Genomic DNA, 22,731 nt, shown 5'->3' on the forward strand with positions numbered 1-22,731 from the left:
TTGTAAGTTTGTAAATATTTGTAATTTGATTAACATCAGATATGTAGCATTGCGCCAAATTGTTAAAGAAGTGAGATGTCATATATTTATTTTATGGCCATTTTTTTATTGGGTAAATCAAAAATCGAACCGTTAACAATCAAAAATCGATAAAAAATATCTTATTGGGTTCTTATTGATTTAGCATATTTAAAAATCGAAAACCGATACACCAAATCGATAATATATAAAACTGAACCGAACTGACCGATACACACCCTTAATAGTCGTAGTGCTATACTTGTAGTTTTTTGTTCTTCAATTTTGTTGATATTTGTTATTTCGTGCAAGTTCAATTGTAGTATTATTTGGTTGTAGTATTGTTCTGCTATTATTTGTCGTTTTGTTACTACCTATTGTCTCTTGTATTTCTATTACATCTTTCTTTAGTCTATTTTGTCTTGAATCGGGAATCTATCCGAAACAACATTTCTACCTTATATTTTGATAGAGATAACGAGTAAGGTATGTGTACACTCTATCCTCTTTAGACATCACTCTATGAGAATATATTGGGTATGTTGTTGTTGTTTGTTCTATAAAACTTACCTCCCACTTGATCACGAGAATTATTCCTTTTTTTATTATTATTTTTTCACTTTATTTGAAAGTCGGCATTTTGATCTTGAAAATTTCAAATACAATTTGAAGTTGCTATATATTTCCATATTTTATCCTATTATTTTATGATAAAAATGACCCTATTAAAATATACTTCATGTTCAAATTATATTTCATGATTTTTAGGAAAAGTGCATTCGAGCAACCAAGTATTATTTGTAAAAATTATAACCAAACACGACTCTATCTTCAATTCTTACTTTAAAATTTTCAAATAATGTGAAAAAATATTTGTGACAGTATGTACTAGCTCGTATATGAGATATAACATATGACATCATGTGACTATCTATTTCGAAATGTTACTCTTTTAAAGCAGAATTGATTATATGTTTCAAGTAAATTAGTCAAGTTAGGTGATTTTGTTAGTTCTTAAAACTTAGGCGTATAATCCATATTTTAAAAAAATACATCTGATCCTAAATATTTTTGGGTTAGTTTCAAATATATATATATAATAAAATAATTATTTTACAATAAATATAACCATATTTTATTTAGATAAAAAAATAACCAAAAATCATAAAAAATATACTTGACTATACAATATAACTTATCAAGAGTCATTATATACTAACTATAAAATATAGCTTACATGTACACTCAAAAAGCTAAAATATAACTTAATTATACATAAAGTATATAATATTCAATTTCAATTAAGTTAAACTCACCTCGGAATATATATAATTCGGTCAAAATGATTCTGCAGGGATTTATTGATTCCATAATCTCCCTCCCTTTACAATATTCCCAAATTCCCCCAAAATCCACAATTTAGTTGTCGGAAAACCCTGTTTCTTTCACCGGTGTTGCAATGTCTTCAATGCCGGCGGCAGGACAAAGTTGGCAATATCCTACCCTGTCGGAGTGGCCAGAGAGTAAGTCTAATTTCCTGTTAACTTTTTTAGATGGTTGTTACCTATAGTTTCATATTGTGTTGTATTATATTGTATTGTACTATATTATTTTGATTATAATGTTTGAATAGCATATGTTTTTCGTCGTTACATAATGCTACATCACATTATTGTGTTTGACAAACGAACAAGAAAAGTAGGGTACAGGTAAAACTATTAGAAAAGAAGGTTTGGTGATCACACCAAATCGATCATTATAGAAAGTCAAACTTTTCGTTGTTAGGTAATGATGGATTTAACGATACGATACAATAAACAATCAAAACAACCATTGTATTTAAACTAACAACACAATACAATACAATAGGTAACAACCATCCAAACAAGCTATTCCTATTCTGGTGTTTTGTGTGTACTACTCTTCATGAATTCAGGCAAAGGTTTCTTATGAAGTGGTATATGAATGTAGTTTATGGTTCATTTATACTTCATCAAAAACAGTTGATGAACCCCATTTACAAAGAATGAGCTTTATCAGTTATCCTGCAATCAGTGAGGTGTAGGTAGTAAAATATATCTCCAACTTAGGGTAAAGCTTGCATTTTATTTCGAACAGCTCCAATAGGGCTAAAGTGTATGTGTCGTTGATATCATTTATCTTTTACTGTGGTCAGGCCCTTCTCCAGATCCTGCGCATAGCGGGAGTTTTAGTACACCGGGCTGCCCCCTTTAATTATCTTTTACTGTTGGTTCTCCTGCCATGAGTGTTGTTTGCACCTGTTTTCCTATCGTTTATGCCTTTTGCTGTTAGAATTGGTGCAAATCCTAATATAGTGGAATAACCTACTGTTCGAATGGTGTCACAGATGATTATCGTCTATTTTGTGGTAATCTTGGGAATGAGGTCAATGAAGATGTCCTATCAAAATCCTTTTCAACGTTTCCAACCTTTAACAAGGCTAAGGTATGTTCTGTTAGATCTTCTTTTTTTTGGGTAGTTTTCTAATACTCTTTACATTTTTATGTCTTTGATTGATATACACGAGTCTGGTATTTTTGGTCGTGAAGGGAGAGACTTTTATTCCATAGAAGTATTTTTTAATACCATATTTCTACATCCTGAACATTCATGAATCTTCTAAAATCTAGAGATCCTTCTAAATGTGCCAACATCTGTTAGATAGTCACGGACGGATTCGTGATTTGAAGGTTTTGCACTCTTTCAACGACCTCAAATTAATATACAATAATAATTGAGTTCATAATCAGATATATATAAATATTTAGTGAATTTCTTAATACATATACATGATCTGGGCAATAAGTTAACTTATGATCCACTTCTAGTGATAGTCCAGGTGCATCTAAAGTGATTTGCTTGCATGCACTCAAGGACTCAAGGGTGCAGACATGCATGTTGACTTAGTTTTGTATGTGCCTCTGTGTATTTACATAAATTGAAGAACATAAGCCCATAAAAGAGGGAGTGCTAGGCTGCTAATTTTCTATAAAATCATTATTTACATGCTAAACAAAATGAGGGCGAGATATTGCCAGTTTTTGAATATCTAAAGTGGTGAGTATCTAATTAACGAGATTCTGGATTGGTGGCATCTAATTGAGAAGAGTAATGGTGGTGATACCTTACCTCTTCCTTTTGACATATCTAATTGTAATTTGTTTAGTACCCAAAGTGCAGTAGTATTGTAGTAAAGTGTTATAAGGTGTAGCTTAGTTATATTTCAAGATCCATCATGCTGATGATATTACTAATTTGATTCTTTCCGCCTTGACCTGGAAAAAAAGGAGAAGAAAAATTAAGAAGTATTGTATATTCGCTTTGCTCATTCGAACTTTATTGTGTAATGATACGTTGTAGCTTACAAGGTTAAGTAACAAAGGGTTTCTATAATGCATATTGACAGGCTGTGAGAAACAAGCGGACTAGTAAGACCAGGGGATATGGATTTGTGAGTTTTTCCAACTCATTAGACCGTGCTGCGACACTTAAAGAAATGAATGGTAAGTTATCTGTTAATCAATACATAAATGTGTCATGGTCTCTTATTGTGCTTAAGCTACATCTGCTTAGAGTTGGATCTAACAATTTCCTTGATATGCCATTTGGCTGATGCCATGTGTGGGTTTCTTGAAGTCCCCCTTCTTTCATGTCAAATGATTTGGGTTGTTATAAAGAGTCTTTCTATTATTTCGTAAGTCTGGTTTCATGTGTTTGCAAAGTACTGGAGATTACTTGAATGTCTGAAGTGGAAGTAGTTTTAGTTATTGAATTGGTGTAATGTTGCTCCCAGATGCCTAATGAGGTTGTAATTCATGCTGTTTTCAGGGAAGTATGTGACATACTTGTCTGTGCAACTCCGTTTAGCTGTTCTTTTATTTATTTTAGTTCCAGGCTATGTCCTAAGTTTAGTTATTATTTCATTCTTCATAGAAACTTCATCAACAAGTGTTAGAGATGTGGGTAGTATTTTGTTAAAGTCAGAGATTATTTTGTACAGTAACATTCTTATTTTTTTCGAAGTAATGTAGCTTTGTCTTGCTTACACAGTTATTCTATTATATGATTTTGGTAATAGAAGTGCATTTTGGGACGTTGGTATACGAAGAGCTATAAACTAAACCAAACCATCAAATAGCTTGATCTCGTTAGATTTGTAAGACGTCTAATGTTGGTTTAATGTTTATATCAAATTAATAAATGCAAGATCGAAGACGTATGTCATATGAAGCTTAAGATTTGATGGACAAAGTTATCCAATTCCACTATATTCATGTTAGTGAAAGGTAACAACGGTTAAAAACTTGCATGCACCCGATATTTCACCAAACTGATAAATGCAAGAAGTGTGTCAATCATATTCCCATTGATCACCTAATAATTGCAATGTATTTTTCCTTGGATCTTTATCTTTTGAAAATTAATTATCCCTTTTTTTTTGGAAGACTCTATCATGCCAAACAAATTTGTTGTCGAATTGATTCATTCGAGTATGAAGAAACAACACCATCAAGCTAATGCCTAAAAGAAGTTACAAGCTTGTATTTTTCAACAGATATTACTTTTAGCAATATCTTTCATTATTTTGATCGAAATTTAGATCTCTTGCCTAAATTTAAATTGAATTCAAACTCACGTTAAATCCAACATCAAGTGTGAAATATGAAGTATAGTTTGACATTATCATGATTTAAAGTTAGAGTCCGTTTGGATTGACTTATAAGTTACTTATAAGCTGTTTTCAAGTTTTTTGAGTATTTGACTGACCAACTTAAAATCAATTTGTGCTTTAAATAAGCCCCAATAAATAGTTGAATTTATTTGGATGGACTTATTTTAAGTAACTTATTTTCAACTTATAAGTAAAAAGAATAAATTGGGTTGTACATACTTATTTTTTTTAAACTTATAAGCAACTTTCAAGTTATAAGTTATTTAAAATAAGTCTATCCAAACAGGCTCTTAAAAACTTCATGTCTGAAATTACTTATGAAATGACTTAATTTTTAAGAATATATATTTTAGCTCTTCTCATTTTCATTGTTTTTGGATTTAGCGTATTTCTTCAAAGTGTCCACTCCATAGTTTAAAAATAATTAGATATTGTCTTACTAATTAATAATTTTGTATCAAATTTCAAGTTAGATATACCACTCTTTCAGATTCAAGTCAGATACACCACTCCTTCAGATTCAAGTCACATAAATATATCAAAAATACTAGATACATGTATATTTGATACATATACATTTTGAAATACAGATACATAGATAAAGAGGCGGGTGAGAGAGGGAGAGAGGAGAGAGGCGAGCAAGAGAGTCAATATATATCTTTTGATACTAGATACATGTATCTTTAATACCAAATATATAGGAAGAGAGGTGAGTGAGAAAATCAACATGTATTTTTTGATACTAGATACATGTATTTTTGATAACAATTACATTCTGAAAGCCAAATACATAAGAAGAAAGACGAGCGGGATAGGAGAGAGTCGAGCGAGAGAGTCACTGTATCTATGTGTGCCAGGTACATGCATAAAATGTACTACAGAAGGTAAATACGAAAGCTACAATGAAGGCACATAATTAGGTCATAAACTAATGTATCTATGTCCTCCCTTTGCTGGTTGATTTGGATAAAAAATTTTAGAATTTGGCGGGTATAACAAGTGTATGCATATCTTACCCTACCTTGGAGGTAGAAACATTGTTTCCAAAAGACCCTCAGTTCAAGTAAAAAAAAAAGTCCAGTATAGGGGAAAAAATAATGGAAGTGAAAAAATCAAGGAAAAATACTATAGACAACCTCATAAATCATTTTGAATAGTTATCATAACAAGATAAAACGATAATCGAATTTGGCATAATTTTCTCTTCTTTTAAATAGATAAATAAGGGTGGTGTCCAGACAAGCTTGCTCCTTGAGATTATATTTGCTTCTATATGTGTGTATATGTGCATGATAAGATATCATGACAGCCAATTATAAGCTTGTTAGTTTCCTCTAGGAGGAGAACAGAAGACAATTTCTATAGGAGCATTTGCAGATGACCTTTGTACATCTTTAGCTTTGTCATGGTAAGCTAGCGAGCTTGTTTGGAAAAAGAAGACGTTATATTTTTCATGTTTGTAATGTTGTAATTCTTGCGGCAGGCTCAACAGTTATTCCAAAGAGATGCACAAACGATCACACCTGAAGCACTTGAAAATGTGAAAGCTGCACTTGCGAGCAGCGAAATCGAGCACAAAGCTGAGGCCAAGAAGAAAGCTGTACCTCGTAAGGAAGCAGGACAGAGTTGGGAAGATCCTACTCTGGCAGAGTGGCCCGAGAGTAAGCCTTATTTCCTATTTCTTTTTCTTTCCTGGACTGTCTGTGCCTCATGCCGTTCAAGTCTGTTTATTTATTATTCTGAGGTTTTGTGGGATTACTCTAGTTCTCTCTCCTCTTGTAGTTATCAAAGTTTTAGCTATCAATTGAAATGGATACTAGTATATTACCTCGTGCTGAAGGGTTTGTGCATTATGAATTTGGTTCAAAGTGACCCAACAACCATACAAATTGGAATTTTGGGAAGAATTCAAAGACCCCACATCTATTAGCTTCGGCTGAAGTGCTTAATATTATTGCAAAAACTTTCTTGTCTGGATGATAGATGCGTGATAATATACTATATGAATTTGTGTTAGTTAAATTATGGGGAGTTTACTGTCTTCTCTTTCTAAATGCACTTCTTTCTCTGCCTTTTCTGAAAGTTTTTTTTAGCAAAAAAGAACTCTGCGAAGTAATCTATCAGATGTTACATGTTTGAGTATTTATGTTTTTTTCTGATAAGATGTTGAAGTATTATGCTTTTTTTTTGAAATTAGTAATGTTTAAGTATTCTGCTTTATTGGTCCACTTTTACCGATTACGGTCTTGCAAGTGATTGTATTTGCTGCCGGTCGATTTTCTTACCCAATTATCTTTACTATTGATTCTCTTAGTCACTTCCTTCTGTGATGGCTGTTTGTACCTGTTTGCCATGGTATGGTTACTCATTTGTGCCTTTATTGTTAGAATTGGTGCAACTTCTAGTATAGTGGAAATTAAGTTACTGTTCTGATGGTGTCACAGATGATTACCGTCTATTCTGTGGTGATCTTGGGAATGAGGTGAATGATGATGTCCCATCAAAAGCCTTTTCAAGGTTTCCAACTTTTAATATGGCTAAGGTATGTTCCATTTATATTTTCCAATAATTTTACATGGTTATGTTTTTGATTGTTATACATGAGTACCAGTATTTCTGGTCATGAAGGGAGAGAGAAATCCTTCTACATGCTTAGACATCTATTGATAGTGTGGGTACATCGAAAATGGTGTGCATGCATCTAGTTTTGAGAGAGACTTCTCCTCACTTTTAACTGCTTTCAAATTGGACTTTAATACCTTTTTAGTAGTATCATTGTAGGATTTAAAAAATGTATTCCTAAGGTTGTATAGTAGTGTGCGTGCGTGTGTTCTTTTGGGGTGGCCGGTGGGGTACACTGCAGAGTGCAGACATGAAGAGAACACAAGCCAATAGTAAGTGTGTGAGATATTGCTAATTTTTGGATGTCTAAAGCAGTGAGCATCTAATTAGGGAGATTGGTGTCTGTTGAGTCCCATGTTGGTGGGACATTAGGGTCCTTGGTCTCCTTTTCTTTTCTGGTAACTAATCCTTCTCATTACCAAAAGTGAACATTACATAACATTGTAGAAGATAAACGGTTGGACATAGCCCCCACAATTATCTTGTCTAAGAATCATTTTAAACTAATAACAAGAAAGAAGCAGTGGCCAGCACCTAATTATACCAACACCAATTAAGTTTTAGCTAGGATAAAAGTTAGTCTTGCAGCCATGCTGTAAGTCTAGCTTGTTTTGCAGCTCTAGCGTTGATGTCCTGTATGATGAGTCTGATCATAGCCTGAGTATTTTGTCTTTTGCTTTGAAATACTCGAGTATTCCTTTCCCTCCAAATATAATTTACTGAAGCAGCCACATCATTCTGTACACTCAGCTTGTGTGGGGTTCTTTCTTTAGCATGCATTGCAGCCCATTTCAGTTCCTCTGACCATTGAGTAGGGGACTTCCTGATGCCTATTCACTTCAACAACTGTTGCCATACTTCATTAGATACCTCACATGCAAAGAACAAGTGATTTAAACTTTCAGGTTCCTTCTCACACAGAGGGCAAACATGATTTGTAGTGACACCGCACTGAACTAATCTATCCCTAGTGTTTAATCTTCCAAGTGCAGCCAATCTCAAGATAAAAGTCCATCTAGGTAGGCCACCATTGTTACAGACTAGTCTTCTCCATGATACCTTCTGAAACTGTTCACTCAGCTTTAAATTGAACTGTTTAATTGAAAAGTTAGGTATATTTATGATGTCCTTAGCACCATAGCTAGCTTGAGCAAAGTATTTGGTTGCCTTAAAGATCCTTTGAATGACCCATGGGGCCTGTTTAGGGATGTCCACCAGCAATTCTCTATTCCCATAATAGGAGTGGACCCACTTTATCCACAACTTATCCTTTTTTGTGCATATGTTCCATAAGAGCTTACTGATTGCAGCCTTATTCCATGTGGACACATCTAAGATATTTCCGGCCCTAAGCTGCTCTAGGGTAACATACTCTTTCCCAGGCAAGTAGTGCCCTTTTTGATAATTTAGTACCCCCAGTCCATAAGAAGGATCTGTAAGTGGCTTCAATGATCTGGATTACCTTCTTAGGTAGTACAGAAACTTGTGTCCGGAATACTTGTGCAGCAAGTATATCAATCAAACCAAATAAGTTAAAGCAAGAATAAATCAACAATATGAGACACCAAATTTACATGGAAAACCTCTTCGGTGTGAAGAGTAAAGACCACAAGGCCAAAGCTCCACTATAATCAACAAAAATTACAAATGTTCTCCAAAATGGCCACCAAAGAAGTGTCAAACAATGAACAACAACAACTACAACATAACACCAAAGAACTAGAGAAAAAAGGAATAAAATCACCAAAAATGCAGCTACTGTTCACGACCAGAAATCTGGAGCTACGGGGCTCCAAATCCATCTCTGTCAGTTCCCAATCAAAAATTAACTTGATAGGAACAATCTGCTCAATTAGAAAAGAAACGAAGCGGGAATCATGATTTGAAAAATGACTCATAGGGCTGGAAAGAGGTGCGAAAATCTGCCTCTTTTCTTACATTTTGTCTTCTCTCTTTGGCTTCTATTCTTTCTCTTGTGTGTGTGCTGAAAACAAGACTTACAAGTCTTACTTATGCACCATAAAAAAATTGGGCTTATGAGCAAGAGTGGGCTAGTCTAAATTGGGCTTTTATTTATCCACATAAGAAGGGAAAAAGACCAAACCCAACAGTTTGATGGTTGTTTCAGGCTCGCTTCAGATGCGCATTGAGTTGCACATAAGGCATTTGGAGTAGTACTTTGGCAGCTGAAGTTAGTTATCATCATCTTGTTACTTAGTCCCTATGTTTTTCTTATTATTTTCCTGTTTTGTATTTTAATCCTTCTTCTTTGATTGAATATATCTCTGTAACAGAAGTGGAAAAAGGCACGAATGAACAATCAACGCTCTGATACCACTTTGTTGGAAAAAGCTAGTACAAACAAAGGTGCATGACAGGGCAATAGCGGAAGACAACCCAAATCTAAATTTTTCCTTCTATTTGAACCAAGATGAGGCAAACCAATTCAAGTATAAATAATATTTGGGCAGCAAGTATATCAACCAAACCAAACAAGTCAGCAAACATAAATCAACAATATAAGATACCAAATTTATGTGGAAAACCTCTTCGGTGTGAAGAGTAAAAACCACAAGGCCAAAGCTCTACTATAATCAACAAGAGTTACAAATATTCTCCAAAGTGGTCACCAAGGAAGTGCAAAACAATGAGTAACAACAACTACAAAATAACACCAAATAACTAGAGAAGAAATGAGTAAAATCACCAAAAATATAGCTATTGTTCATGATCAGAAATCTGGAGCTATAGGGCTCCAAATCCATCTCTGTCAGTTCCCAATCAAAGATTAAGTTAAGGGAACAATTTTTCCAAAAATCAGCTGAATCAAAAAAGAAACGAAGCGGGAATCGCGATTTGAAGATTGATTCCTTTGGCTGCTATTCTTTCTCTTGTTTGTGTGTTGAAAATAAGACTTACAAGTTTTACATATGCACCATAAAAAAATTGGGTTTATGGGAAAGAGTGAGTTAGTCCAAATTGGGCTTTTATTTATCTACATAGGAAGGGAAAAAGACCAAAACCCAACAGTTTGATGGTTGTTTCAGGCTCGCTTCTAATTCGCATTGAGTTGTACACAAGACATTTGGAGTAGTACTTTGGCAACTGGAGTTAGTTATCTTCATCTTGCTACTTAGTCTCTATGTTGTCCTTATTATTTCCTGTTTTGCATTTTAAACCTTCTTCTTTGATAGAATATATCTTTGTAACAGAAGTAGAAAATGGCATGAATGATATATCTCTGTATCAGAGCACTATTCTGGCTCTACAGTGGCCATCTATGGCGGAATTGCAAGACATACTGGTTAAGCTAGATCGCATAGCCACTTACATGACTAGTATCAAGCTGGAATAAATTCAGTTGGAAATTGGGTTAGGATGGGACGCACCTCGAGTAGGCCATAAACTAATGAAATTTATTTTGATCGCCCAAATTAGGCTCTACACATAATTTGAGAAGTTGGGACTTAGGCCGGGATGAATATTTAGCCTTTTGGACTTTTGTGTTTACGTCTTTCTCCATCATTTGTCCTAACCCATTTATACATTAATAATGAAGGGAAATTACAAAATCTCATTAGTTTATGAGCTAATTATTTAAATACACGCTAGTTTATAAAATTACAAATCTTATTAGATTTTGGTGTGTCCAGTTATATGTTTGAGATACATGAGATCAGAACTAAGTGTAATTTGTTCTGTAATTTGTTCTAGATACATTGTATTCAAGTGGATTCACATGTATCTGGGATACATAGATAAATCTCGCTACCCTCCCACCTCACTCGCCACCTTCCTATGTATTTGAGATACGAGATACATGCGAATCACACCAGATATATGTGATTCGCATGTATCTAAGATACATAGATAAATTTCATTCGTCTCCCTTGTGTTCTCTCTGACCTCTCTCCCTATTTCAGTGTATTTGTTAGCAAAAAAAATGTGTCTAAATGTATTTGACTTAGAATTTTATATGAAATTATTAATTAGTGATATACAATATAATTATTTCAACCTATAATGAAAATTAGTAAATGTCTCGATTATAAAAGACTTCCTTTACACTCTGTTTGAATGGTGGTTTCCATGATTCCACAATGTATGATATTGTATGGTATAGTACTGTACTGTATAATACTATATTTGGATAGACTGTATGGTTTGCTATTATTTAATGATAATTTTGTTGTTTGGTTTGACTGTATCATGACTGATAAATTTACTAAAATATTCTTAATTATTATAAATATTAAATTTATCATTTTCCAGCTCTAATTTTACATCTTAAGACACCACAAAGTTGCTGGAGGTTTGGCTTTTAAAAATCTACAGGGCCTTGAGTTGAACCCCTTTGGTAAATGTGGAGTCTTTTACTTTGTCAAAGGAATACAGGCGGTGAATAATTGTTACCATTTACTCTGGTTAATTTTTTTTTTGCCACGATTAATGTTATTACTTTCTAAAGTTTGTGTTAGTCTTAAGCATATTATGGTCAAAGTGCTGATCTTTTGTTGAACCTTGTTGCAGAGAGCTCAACGTAAAGCACTGGACGTGCTCAACTACTTCATTGTCGTCTTCTTCGCAATACACCTACTCTAACGGCACATACTTTCCGATGCCATTTCATCTCCTACAACAACCTCCTCAGCCATACATAGGCGCTTCTCCTCCGCCCGTGCAACTTCTTTATCCTTCCGTCTATCCTGCTTTTGCTCCTACTCCAGGCGTTTACACTTTCCCTCAGTTTCAGCAAGTAAGCAAATTCTAAATTTTTTGTTCAAAAAAAGCAAAGACATATGTTATAAGCTTTTATATCTGAATTTTGCTGTGCGTGTATTCTAACAACTGGAGAAATTGCAATTGATTTTCAATCCTTTCATTTTAACTGCGTTAGTCACACTAATGTCCATAGAAAATTTAATTGATTAGTAACTTCCCGTGAAATTGTTGAGATTGTTTCGTGCTTGCTTGTTGAGAGTATATCTGCATCTATTTGTGTATATGTTCAATATCATGAGGTCTCACATTCAAATATCTATTCATGTATGATACTCGTACCCTTGCTTACTAGTCAATTAAGTAGGTTCGGAATCATAAGGTCTCACGTTCAAATCTCTATTTGTGTTTATGTTCATGATACTCGTACCCTGGCTTTGTGGTCAATAAAGGGGGTTCGGAATCGTGAGACTTCACGTTCAAATCCCATAGGCAACAATACTAGGTGATTTCTTCTCATCAACCTTGGTAGATTGAGTTACCTGGTGCCGGATGAAACTTGTCGAGCCTGGATGTCACTGTTATGGAGAGCAAATTATGATGTTAGTTATAAGCTTGTTACTTTCCTTTTCAGAGAAGAACAAAAGAAAATATCCATAGAAGTATTTGCACCCGGACTTTGTGCTATGTAACTTTGTCATGTTAAGCTAGTGAGCTTGCTTTGAAAAAAAAACTATCTTTTGTCATGTTTGTAATGTACCTAGTTCTTGTGGACAGGCTCAACAGTTATTCCATAGAGATGCACAAACAATCACACTTGAAGTACTTGAAAATGTGAAGGCTGCACTTGCGAGCAGCGAAACTGAGCATAAAGCTAAGGCCAAGAAGAGAGCTGTACCTCGTAAAGCAGCACGAAAATGTTGGGAAGATTCTACCCTGGCGGAGTGGCCATTGAGTAAGCCTAATTTCTTATTCCTTTTTTCCCCCTTGGCTGTGCTTCAATAGTGTTCAAATCTGTTTATTTATAAGCCTAATTTCTCTCCTATTATAGTCTTGGATAGTTTAAGGCATCAATCGAACTGGAATACATATCTTGATTACATATCAACCACTAGAAGCCTATGACAAGTGTGTATGGAAGGCATCCGTGTGATAAAAGTAAGAATAGCAAATACAACGACAACAACAACAACATACCCAATGTAATGCCACAAGTGGGGTCTGAGGAGGGTAGAGTGTACGTAGACCCTACCCCTACCTTGGGAGTTTGAGATAAATATCAATTAAATATACTATAAAAATTTGTGTTAGTTAAGTTATGGGGTGTTTTGTGTCTTTTCTTCTAAATGCATTTCTTTTTATGCTTTTCCCTGAGGTATTTAGAAAACGAATGTACAGGAGACAAACTCTGTGAAGTAATCTATCAGATCTTACATGTTAGAATACTATGCTTTATTGGTCCACTTTCACGGTTATGGTCTAGCAAGTAATTGTATCCGCTGCTGATATCATTTATCTTACTCAATTATCTTTCACTGTTGGTTCTGCTGTCACTTCCTTTCATGAATGTTGTTTGCACCTGTTTTCCCATTATTATTTGTGCCTTCTTCTGTTAGAAATTGGTGCAAAATCATAGTATAGTGGAATAACTTACTGTTCGGATGGTGTTGCAGATGATCATCGTCTATTCTGTGGTGATCTTGGGAATGAGGTGAATGATGAGGTTTTATCAAAAGCCTTTTCAAGGTTTCCAACCTTTAGCATGGCTAAGGTATGTTCTGTTAGATCATTTGTTTTGTTTTCCAATACTTTTATTGGTATTTTTGGTCATGAAGGGAGAGATTTTTGTTCCCTAAAAGTTTCCTTTTTCTTTTTTTTAAATTTCGTATTTCTACATCCTAAACATTCTTGCATCTTTAGAAAGCTAGAAATCCTTCTAAATGCACCAAAAACTGTTGATAGTCTGAGGCGGATCTAGGAATCTAGGATTTGATGTTTACGTGTTCTTACGACAACCTCAAACTAATAGTATACAATAATAACTGGGGTTCACAGTTAAATATATATATTTAATGGATTTCTTCATACATATTGGGAAAAGCTACTGGGTTCTCGTCAACCCCTAAGTTTACTGCTGGTGATAGTCTGAGTAAGCCTAAAGTGATTGCATGCATCAAGTTTTGAGGGACACTTCTCACTGTTTACTGTTTTAAAATTGGAGTTCAGTAACTTCAAAAACTAAAGAGAACATATTAGTAGTATTATTGTAGGACCAAATATTATATTCCTCGTACAGTATGTTTGTGTGTGTGGTGAGCCTGTGTGTGTTCTTTTCCTTTCTTGGTGGGGTACGTGCAGACATGCATGCTGACTTAGTTCTGTATGTACTGTGTGTATTTGTGTAAATTGAAGTAACATAAGCCAATAAAATTGGGCCAGATATTGCCAGTTTTTGGATATCTAAAATGGTGACCATTTAGCATCTAACTGAAGAGACTCTAGTTTGGTGGCATCTAATTGAGAAGATCATAATGGTGGTGATGATAACTTATCTCTTCCTTGGGACATATCTAATTGTAATTTGTTTAGTGCCAGAAGGGCAGTAGTATTGTAGTAAAGTGTTATAAAGAAGTGTAGCTTAGTTATATTTCGAGATCCATCATGCTGATGGTATTACTAATTTGATTCTTTCCGTATTGACGTGAAAAAATGATTAGAAAAAAATTAAGAAGTATTTTATATTCACCTTGCTGTCTTCTAACTTTATTGTGTAATTTTATGTTGTAGCTTACAAGGTTCAGTAACAAAGGGTTTTTACAACGCATGCTGACAGGTTGTGAGAGACAAGCGGACTGGTAAGACCAGTGAATATGGATTTGTAAGTTTTTCCAGCCCAATAGACCTTGCTGCAGCACTTAAGGGAATGAATGATAAGTTATCTGTTAGTCAATATATGAATGTGTCGTAGTTATTTTGCTTGAGCTACACCAGCATAATCATTATATTAAATGACAGCTTGATATGGTGGGGGTCTGTCACAGTTATGTGATCAGCTTTTACCTTCTTGAATAAGGACCACCAATCATAAATGATATGGATGATAGCTTAGAGTTCGATCTACAGTTTCATTGGTATGCCATTTGGCTTGATGTCCTTTATGTCAAATAATTCGGGTTGATATAAAGAGTTCCTCTATTATGCCACTGGGTTTTGTATTTGAAAGTGTAATCCCTCCCTTCCCCTTCCCTTTCCTCTCCCCACGACAATGAAGGAATAGTGAGAGAAACAAGTAATAGAACTATGTACTGAAAACAACATTTAGAACTGCTTTTAAAACCGGTCTAGGTAAAGAAAAAATTTAGTAAGGTAAAAGAACAACATCAACCAAACTTGTATGAGAGGATTTCACAAGTCTGGTACCTTGTGGAGTGGAGAGTACATGAATGTCTGAAATGGCAGTAGTTTTAGTTATTGAATTGGTGAAATGTTGTTCCCAAATACCTAATGAGGTGGTAATTCATGCTGGTTTTCAGGGAAGTATGTTGGAAATCGGCCGATGTAAAGTAATCCTGGCTGCAGTTCAAAAACCACGGGCCCAATATATATTATTTAGAAATTTTTAATGAATAGAATTTTGAGTCAAAATTTTTGCTAGGAATTCACTAGCTTTGGTCCAAATCTGGTATATATGCTAGGAAATTCACTAAATGTGTGAGTCAAAATTTGTATATATATTTATAAGGAAAGTATAAATATTACACATGACACCTTTAGAAATAATGAGTCTTGTGGTGCAAGTGGTTAAAGCTTAGGTTTACCATAAGTAAAATATTAACTGAACCAACAAAACAAGTCTAAATTTTGTATGCAAATTTGCTAATAAATCTTAAGTATTATCTTACTCTACGCTGGAGATTTTGGCATAGTTTAGCCTGACATCTAGAGATTCAAAATTCTGGATCCGCCTCTGCTCAATTTTAATTTATATGGCACTTTTTTTTGTCGAGAGTCAAACAGTTTAAGTTAGATCGGAAATTTACACATGAAATCTTTTATTTTTTTAAAATGAAATTTATATATTTGTAAATTGCGTAAAAAGTACTATAACTCAAAATAATTGACAATTCAAAATATTTAAATGATATATAAAAAATTTACGATAAAAAATAAATTTGTTTTAATTTCAAAATTTTAAAAAATACCACATAAACTAGAATGAAAGGAATATAAAAAATTTAAACTCTCAAAATTTTACCATAAATTGGAACGTAATCATATGAAAATTATGCAAAACATAACAATTTAAAATATTTGAAAAATATATCAAAAATTTTGACTCAAAATTCTATTCATAAGAAATTTCTAAATAATATATATTGGGCCCGTGCTTTTCGAACTGCAGCCAGGGTTACTTTACATCGCCTTCATCAAAGGGATTTGTTTGGTTTGTCACTTTTTATCTTTCCTTCCCAATCCCAGGTATGTATGTATTGTATGTATCTGTTGTGTTTCTTCTTCCTTTAATCCAATTAATTTCTTTCTTTTCTGTGTGATTCGGATGTGTTTATTTGAACTGAATTTGGGGCTTTTTAGTTCTTTGGGGGGTTTTGTAATTTTGAGCCACTGCTTTAGGGTTGAGCCGCCCTTGGATGTAGGTTTAGGGTATTGGTTCGGTAGAATACCCTAGCTTTGGTTTAAATCTGGTATATATGCTCACTAAATGTGTAAGTTGAGAACTTGATGTTGTTGTTCTACAATGCGGAGCTTATAAAGTTCAAATTTTGAATTTGACTCCGCTTAGGCATAGTGTTGGATGTAGGCTTTTACGGTATAGGTTCAGTTGAATCTAGTAGCTTTGGTCCAAACCCGGTATATATGCTCACTAAATGTGTAAGTTCAGAAATTGAGTTTGTTGTTCGACAGTGCAGAGCTTATAAAGTTCAACTCTTGAATCTGATTCTACTTAGGCATAGTGTTGGATGTAGGCTTTTAAGGTATAGGTTTGGTAGAATCCAGTAGCTTTGGTCCAAACCCAGTATATATGCTCACTAAATGTGTAAGTTCAGAAATTGAGGTTGTTGTTCTACAGTGCAGAGCTTATAAAGTTCAAATCTTGAATCTGACTCCACTTAGGCATAGTGTTGGATGTAGGCTTTTACGGTATAGGTTCAGTTGAATCCACTAGCTTTGGTCCAAATCTAGTATATATGCTAGGAAATTCACTAAATGTGTGAGTTTAGAACTTGAGGTTGTTGTTCTACAGTGTACAACTTATAAAGTTTAAATCTTGAATCTGACTTAGGCATAGTGTTGGATGTAGGCTTTTACGGTATAGGTTAAGTTGAATCCACTAGCTTTTGTCCAAATCTGGTATATATTGTAACAACCCCTAAAATATTGTATATCGGTATTTCAATTCTCGACAAAAATAATACAGCCTCTGTATTTTGGGCATAACGTTTCATAGATTGGTCCAAATTAGGTGATTCAAATTTCTGAGTCATCACAACATCCTTACCTACAACTTTCATGAAGAACATAACTTCAAATTCGGAGTATAAGTAGGTCAAATAAATTAATCTTTGCAAGATATAGTGCTGTGACGGAATTGAGTGTTGATAGAAGAAAATCCATATCTCACTGTAGGTTGCTCCAAATTGGTTGATTCTTGAACGATATGAAACTAGACTTCCATATCTACAATTCTTATGAAGACACCAAATCCTAATAAGGAATTTATCTTATTCAAACGCAGCTTCGAAAACGAGTATTCTGTTAAAAAGAACTCATCTTACCTACCATGGAAACATCTAGATGCATTTGACATCATGCATGACATAAATTGTCCTCCATTTAACATCATCCATGACATCAATATATTCCATTAAATTTTCAGATTTTTCTTTAAAATTATTTTATTTATTGTTAGGTCCCTCTTTCCCACCTATAAATACCCACCTTATTTCCTTATTTTATTCATCAAGCTTTCTTAAGCATTTCTTCTCTCTATATACTTCTTCTCAAATATAGTTTTAGTTTTAGTAGTATAAAAATACTACTCCGGTGATTCTTATACTCCGGGTAGTACACAAAACGCTCCGGCGAGAAGAAAAGGCTAGGGGTCCAAGAGTGTTCCAATTCGGAGTAAACCTTCGGATTTAAGGTATGTAAGGCTTTCATAGCATTGGATTGAGTTCGTCCATGCGCCCAATATTTAAATTTATTATAATTGAGTTATAGTTGAGTTTTATCCAAATCTTGAATTCTAGATGAATTAATTCTTCTTCTATTGAGTTTGATATATTTATGCATTAATATTATTATTATTGTTATCTCTCATATTATTGGAATTATTGTTCATGGCTACTTTCCCATGAATCATAATTGATTTGATGTTCATGAATATTTTTACATATGTTTTGAGTAAAGATGTTGGTTTTTATTATTTTCATTGATAAAAAGAAAGTTATATGAATTAATACTATATATGTATTTTATTGAGTTTTGAAAGAGCAAAAGAGTTGAATTTGAATGAATTTGAGAAAAATGATATTTTGAGCAAGATGTTTTGATGAGATGTAAATGATGTTTTTATGGAAGTATAATGATTAATGAACATGAAATGAGATGAGTTTGATGATTTAAATTAAAGTCCAATGAGACTAGATGATGAGTTTAATATGAGCACATATTTTGGGAGTAGTATTGAGCACCGAGTTGGGTAAGAGTTTAATTGACTCAAACCCCAGAACTACGTAGCCAGCGTAGGATGGAGGCTATGCCTCTTAAGTCCCAAAAAGAGGACTTTGATGAGTGGATCCAAGATGGTGATGTCCTTTACCCTGGCAAGGTATTGGATGGATGTGGCAATGACATCGCTTCGTTGTATCATCGCTAGCTCATAAGTGATGGTTGTCGGTTAGAGAAACTCCCAACTGAGTAAGCATTGCTTATTACTATTGTTTTTATTATTATATTTTTAAACTTGCATTACATATTCATGTTGAGATGATGTTGAGTTTTGAGATGAGTTTTCTTGAGAGGAGTTTATTGATATCTATCCTTACCTTCCTGCCATTTTACATACTCGTACATTCCACGTACTGACGTCATTCGACCTGCATCGTTTTATGATGCAGATACAGGTATTAGAGATCCTCAACAGGCGCATCGTTGAAGATCATTTCTTTTCTGCTATTTGGTGAGTCCTTCTTGTATTCGAAGGAACTCCTTATCCTTTTATTATTGTTGAGTGTGATGTTTCTTTTGAGGTAGCCATGGACATGTCATTGGCACCATCTAAGAGTATTAGAGGCTTCATAGACAGAGTCTGATGATGTAATCGGAGTAGTTCTTCTTAGAAACTACTTCTTATAAGAATTATCTATTTTTCCTTTGATTATGACAAGCCCACATTAGTATTCTTAAGTCTTCCGCTAATGAATAAATAAGAAATGAGACCAAGTGATTCTCTCGGAAGCCAGAAATGGTTTCTGAGTGCCGGCCACCCCTAGGGTACCCTCTCGGGGCGTGACATATATGCTAGGAAATTCACTAAATGTGTGAGTTTAGAACTTGAGGTTGTTGTTCTACCGTGCATAGCTTATAAAGTTTAAATCTTGAATCTGATTCTTCTTAGGCATAGTGTTGGATGTAGGCTTTTAAGGTATAGGTTCGATAGAATCCAGTAGCTTTGGTCTAAACCCAATATATATGATCACTAAATGTGTATGTTCAGAAATTGAGGTTGTTGTTCTACAGTGCAGAGCTTATAAAGTTCAAGTCTTTAATCTGACTTCGCTTAGGCATAATGTTGGATGTAGGCTTTTAAGGTATAGGTTTGGTAGAATCAGCTTTGGTCCAAATCCGCGGTATATATGCTCAATCTCAAAAAAAAAAATCCAGTATATATGCTCACTGAATGTGTAAGTTCAGAAATTGAGGTTGTTGTACTACAGTGCAGAGTTTATAAAGTTTAAATCTTGATTTGACTCCGCTTAGGCATAGTGCTGTATGTAGGCTTTTAGGGTATAGCTTCGGTAGAATCCACTAGCTTTGGTCCAAATCCGGTATATATGCTAGAAAATGTGCACAAGAAATTAAATTTAGAACTTGAGGTTGTTGTTCTACAATGTAGATCTCATAAAGTTTAAATCTTGGATCAACCTTTGCTGAGGTGTAGTGTTGGATGAAATGTTTAGTTAACACGGCATAAAAGTCTAACCAAGAATATGTTACACAAAAATGAATCAGCTGGTCAAGTTAGTTAGCTTTGACATATCAGCAGTTAGTTTACGGGCTGTTGAATTAGTTAGAAGCAGTTAGCAAGTTAGATTCTTTCTCATTTCTAGAAAAAGCATTGTGTCATTACAGATTGAATCATCAATTGAATATACAAGTACACTTTCCTATTGAATTCTATTCTTCATCTTCTACCTTTTCATCCTTCATAGCTGTCAACTCGAGTTTCTCTGTAAAACTCATGTCCTGCTGCCAAAACCTCGGATTCCTCTGAGAATCCCTGCATTTTGGCTAACAGAATAACAGAACAATCCTAAAGCAAAGGAGGAAAACTCATTTTGGACTAGAAAGCAGCTTTGTTATAATGTTGGTGTTGTTTTGTTATTTTGTGTGTGTTCTTGTATATGGTCATAGGAGAGAAGATTTCAAACATGTTTTTGTGCATGTTTGGATATATGGTCTGCATGTTTTGGAATGAAAAACGATAATTGACCAAGCAGTAAAATTTCTCTGGCTATCAACGCTCTTTAAGTAGCTTTATTTGTATTTTCATAATATTGATGCCATGCGAGCTAAACCTAGTATTTAGTGAAGGGTAAAAGGGTGTGCCTGTTATGCCGAGTTCCCAAAGTTTATGGTAGGTCCTAAGGATTGGCATTAGACAGATTTCGCGGTCATAAAAATTTGCCATAGATGGAGTTTAAATGGTGTAACATGGTCAGTGAGGATTCATGTATTCAACCTCAACTTGTTTGGGACCGAGGCATAGTTATTAGTTGTTATTGGTGTTATATCAACACTCGAGTAGCTCCTCGAGCCACTGCTAGCCTACCTAACCTAAACCATTGAGAACTACCATTCCAAACTGAAGGTTCTTCATAAGTTTAAACTTATCTGTGATATTTGTTGGTTTTTCAGCCATTTAGCTCTATATATTTGGAAAACTAAAACTTCATTCTCTTTTCAGTTGTCTCTACCAAATAAGCTAATGGGTGACAAGAAGAAGGCTGGCGCTCTATTCGTGAGGCTTGTTTCAGCTGCTGGAACTGGATTTTTCTATGTGAAGAAGAAGACCAAAACACTTGTAACGAATCAGACGAAGCTTGAATTTAGAAAGTTTGATCCTCGTGTGAATTGTCATGTTCTGTTCAAGGAAGAAAAGATGAAGTGATGCAAACGCCAAATTTGTTCCAAATCATCTTTTTTTAACTGTTAGCTTTCATTTTTGCAGCAGCCAGTTGTGAAATTAGACAATAGGACCTTTGGCTCACTTGTGCTACAACAATAATGTTTGTTTGTTTAGTTTAATTTATGCAGTTCTCTGAATTCGTTCGTGATCATGATGAGTGAAACATAGTTATACAAGAGTGACTTTGAAAATGTAATAGCTGATGTAGCAGGGCAAACAACTTTATAACATATAGTCTTGATAACCCCAATTTCTAATGCTATTTCACAAACTCAATGAGCAAAATCAAAGGAAACGAAATGGGTTTTAGATTTCGAAGAAAAGATTTGATTTCATCATACAATCCATCCATAGCTGTTGCTAGTATTCTAGGAGTTCGGAACTTCTTTGAGCCATAAAGAGATAAAAGTGACACAAATAAGTCATATTTTTGAAATGTAACTAAAATAGGCTTAGTGTAGAATTTTATTCCGTTTTATAAATTTTTTTTAACAATAACCGTTAACTGTGGACGTCTAAATTTTAGTGTAAAACAGAACTTTTTCTTACACTTTATAAAGTGTAACTATTTCTTACACTTTAAAAATGAAATTTCACTTTACCCAACAATTTTACCAAAACCTTTCACTTTCCTTTATCACACTCTCTTCAACCCTAGAAATGGTCCCAAGTCCGAAAGGATCGACCCCACATCAAAAAATTGAAGGTTCGTTTTAAAGATTTTCGAAAAATTGGAAGTCCGTAGCACAATCCCACAAAAATTTTAAATTAGGTATGTATTTCTTTTCATCTTTTACTTATTGATTCAACATTAATATATAAATTAGTGGAAGATTTGAAATGATGTTCATGGATATTGGTCTAGGTGATCAATTGGGCGTCAAAAAATCATCATCACTAGATGATGCTTCAAATGAGACATCATCTCCTGATACCTCTGCATTAGGCAGATCATCACTATCACTGGCTGAAGCTAAGCCATAGTTTGAAAGGTCATGATCATCGATATTCACTGAATCAATGGGCTCATCTTGCGTGATATTTTTCCTATATGCGTAAAAAGTATAAATATTTACCTCATTAAATATAATTTACTTAAATAAAAAAATCAAGTGCTCAACGTACCGATAATAGTAATCTGCACCAAAAGTAGGCGAGCCATGAAAATTCGAGGATGTCCCAATATTTTCCGTTATTCCATAGTGTGATGGCTGACCAAATTCATTGTCTAGTCCATAACTTGAAGCAA

The 22,731-nt window shown here is 34.3% G+C and overlaps 1 protein-coding gene across 4 annotated transcripts; it reads left to right on the forward strand.

Moving 5' to 3' along the window:
* Nucleotides 1–2,300: 2,300 nt before the first annotated feature.
* Nucleotides 2,301–21,732, forward strand: LOC129871385 (uncharacterized). 4 transcript variants are annotated; one of them, XM_055946291.1, is made up of 7 exons: nucleotides 2,301–2,484; nucleotides 3,446–3,542; nucleotides 6,050–6,119; nucleotides 6,195–6,372; nucleotides 7,156–7,253; nucleotides 14,886–14,930; nucleotides 21,261–21,732. In XM_055946291.1, exons 3-7 carry the CDS (start codon nucleotides 6,117–6,119, stop codon nucleotides 21,462–21,464), a joined length of 528 nt encoding a protein of 175 aa, XP_055802266.1. In that variant the 5' UTR covers nucleotides 2,301–2,484; nucleotides 3,446–3,542; nucleotides 6,050–6,116; the 3' UTR covers nucleotides 21,465–21,732. The 4 variants fall into 4 exon arrangements, with proteins under 4 accessions (XP_055802266.1, XP_055802265.1, XP_055802268.1 ...); XM_055946290.1 differs by lacking the exon at nucleotides 6,050–6,119; XM_055946293.1 differs by lacking the exons at nucleotides 2,301–2,484; nucleotides 3,446–3,542; nucleotides 6,050–6,119; ... (1 more) ...; nucleotides 7,156–7,253; nucleotides 14,886–14,930 and adding exons at nucleotides 16,370–16,531; nucleotides 19,192–19,253.
* Nucleotides 21,733–22,731: the final 999 nt, after the last annotated feature.

This window comes from Solanum dulcamara, chromosome 10, assembly GCF_947179165.1.
Source record: "Solanum dulcamara chromosome 10, daSolDulc1.2, whole genome shotgun sequence".
Lineage (NCBI taxonomy): Eukaryota > Viridiplantae > Streptophyta > Magnoliopsida > Solanales > Solanaceae > Solanum > Solanum dulcamara.

What these genes read in the sequence shown, in the direction of transcription:
- LOC129871385 (XM_055946291.1), top strand. An exon ending in TCTGGCAGAGTGGCCCGAGA is followed by an intron (nt 6,373 to 7,155) that starts GTAAGCCTTATT and finishes ATGGTGTCACAG; the next exon opens with ATGATTACCGTCTATTCTGT. An exon ending in CAACTTTTAATATGGCTAAG is followed by an intron (nt 7,254 to 14,885) that starts GTATGTTCCATT and finishes GCATGCTGACAG; the next exon opens with GTTGTGAGAGACAAGCGGAC.